Raw genomic sequence first — 1,333 nt, 5'->3', positions numbered from 1 at the left:
TTGCCTGTGGCCCCAAATTTCCCAAATCCGCCCCTGGAGATAGCCCTTTATAACCTGAGCCTCTGTGACTTAATTTCTCTGCTACTTTTGGGAAATCCCAGCAGGTGATGTTGCAGTCCGGCCTACAGGGGGCAGCTTCCACCCACTCTGCCTCCACACCAACCCAGTCTACTTCCTTCTCAGTTCCACAGCATTATAAAAGTTGGTAAAGTTGGGCGATCAGAGGATGTTTGATGCGTGAAGAGGTGGATTAAATCATTCAGATTAAATCATTCAGATTAAACCCTTCAGATTAAATCCTTCACATCCGTTTTTGTAACAAACCCTCCAAACAGCAGCGCTTCATGACCTGAGCAGAGAAGGACAGGCGGCTCAGGGCGCCCCACTCCATGGAGATCCCTGGATGAGGAAGTGCAGCCCACCGGAGCCGCGCCGCGCCGCGCGTGGGGGGGATGCGCCCCGCAGGGATCGTGACCCATCGAGACGCGGCGGGATCGTGTCAGTGATCGGTGCCAGAGGAGCAGTAAGGTGTGTGGAGTGTAGGGGGGAGGAGGAGGAGGAGGAGGAGGAGCAGGAGGAGCGTCTGGCAGACAGGTGCGCTCCTTCCCTCATTCTCCTTTCATTTTCTGTCGGTCTCCTGCAGGAACCATGGAGACCCGCAGGGACAGAAAGCAGCCGATGAAGGCGAAGACTTCCAAGCGGAAAGAGAAGAAATCTAAAAGTGGGAAGTTCGTCAGGAGGAAATCTCTGCGCTCTATCGGGAATTTCATGGGAAGGATCCTGAAAAGTTTGGGCACTTTAGCGCACTTCGGCGACGCGGAGCCGCCGGACGCAGAGGAGGACGACGGCGGCTTCAGGGGAGGCTTCTCCCAGAGCTCCAGGGAAGGAGCCAAGAACCGGAGCTCCGCGGCCTCCTCTCAGCGCGGCTCGGTGAAGGAGAGGCTGTCCTGGTGCTACGGCGACAAAACGCCCGGCGCGCTGGGTCTGAAGAACCACGGAAACACCTGCTTCATGAACGCGGTGGTCCAGTGCCTCAGCAACACCGACCTGCTGGCGGAGTACCTCGGCCTGGGCCAGTACAAGGCGGATCTGTGCCGCTCCGGGAGGGCGAACGGGGAGGTGAGGGCGGAGGAGGCGCGGAGCTCCGGGGGAGAGGTGACGGAGCAGCTGGCGTCGCTGGTTCGCGCGCTGTGGACGCTGGACTACACCCCGCAGATGTCTGGGGAGTTCAAGGTGAGGACGGGCGGACTGACGCAGATATGTCTGCGATGAGGACAAGTTTACAGTCAGGTGGAGGTGGAGCCATTCATTCTATTCAGTCTATTTCTATAGC

The 1,333-nt window shown here is 58.2% G+C and overlaps 1 protein-coding gene across 1 annotated transcript in view; it reads left to right on the top strand.

Annotated features, from left to right (window-relative positions):
* Positions 1 to 463: 463 nt before the first annotated feature.
* Positions 464 to 1,333, top strand: part of LOC107105070 (ubiquitin carboxyl-terminal hydrolase 43-like) — a gene marked incomplete at its 3' end in the record, with an annotated part of 23,767 nt that continues 22,897 nt past the window's right edge. The window contains exons 1-2 of the mRNA XM_015405187.1: positions 464 to 528; positions 644 to 1,233. Coding sequence (XP_015260673.1) covers positions 649 to 1,233 — 585 coding nt within the window. The remainder of the gene's footprint in view (positions 529 to 643; positions 1,234 to 1,333) is intronic.

This window comes from Cyprinodon variegatus, unplaced genomic scaffold (genome assembly GCF_000732505.1).
Source record: "Cyprinodon variegatus isolate N-32 unplaced genomic scaffold, C_variegatus-1.0 Scaffold2043, whole genome shotgun sequence".
Classification (NCBI taxonomy): domain Eukaryota; kingdom Metazoa; phylum Chordata; class Actinopteri; order Cyprinodontiformes; family Cyprinodontidae; genus Cyprinodon; species Cyprinodon variegatus.
The sequence above is the reverse complement of the archived record's forward strand: the minus strand, read 5'-3'. Positions and strand labels throughout refer to the sequence as shown.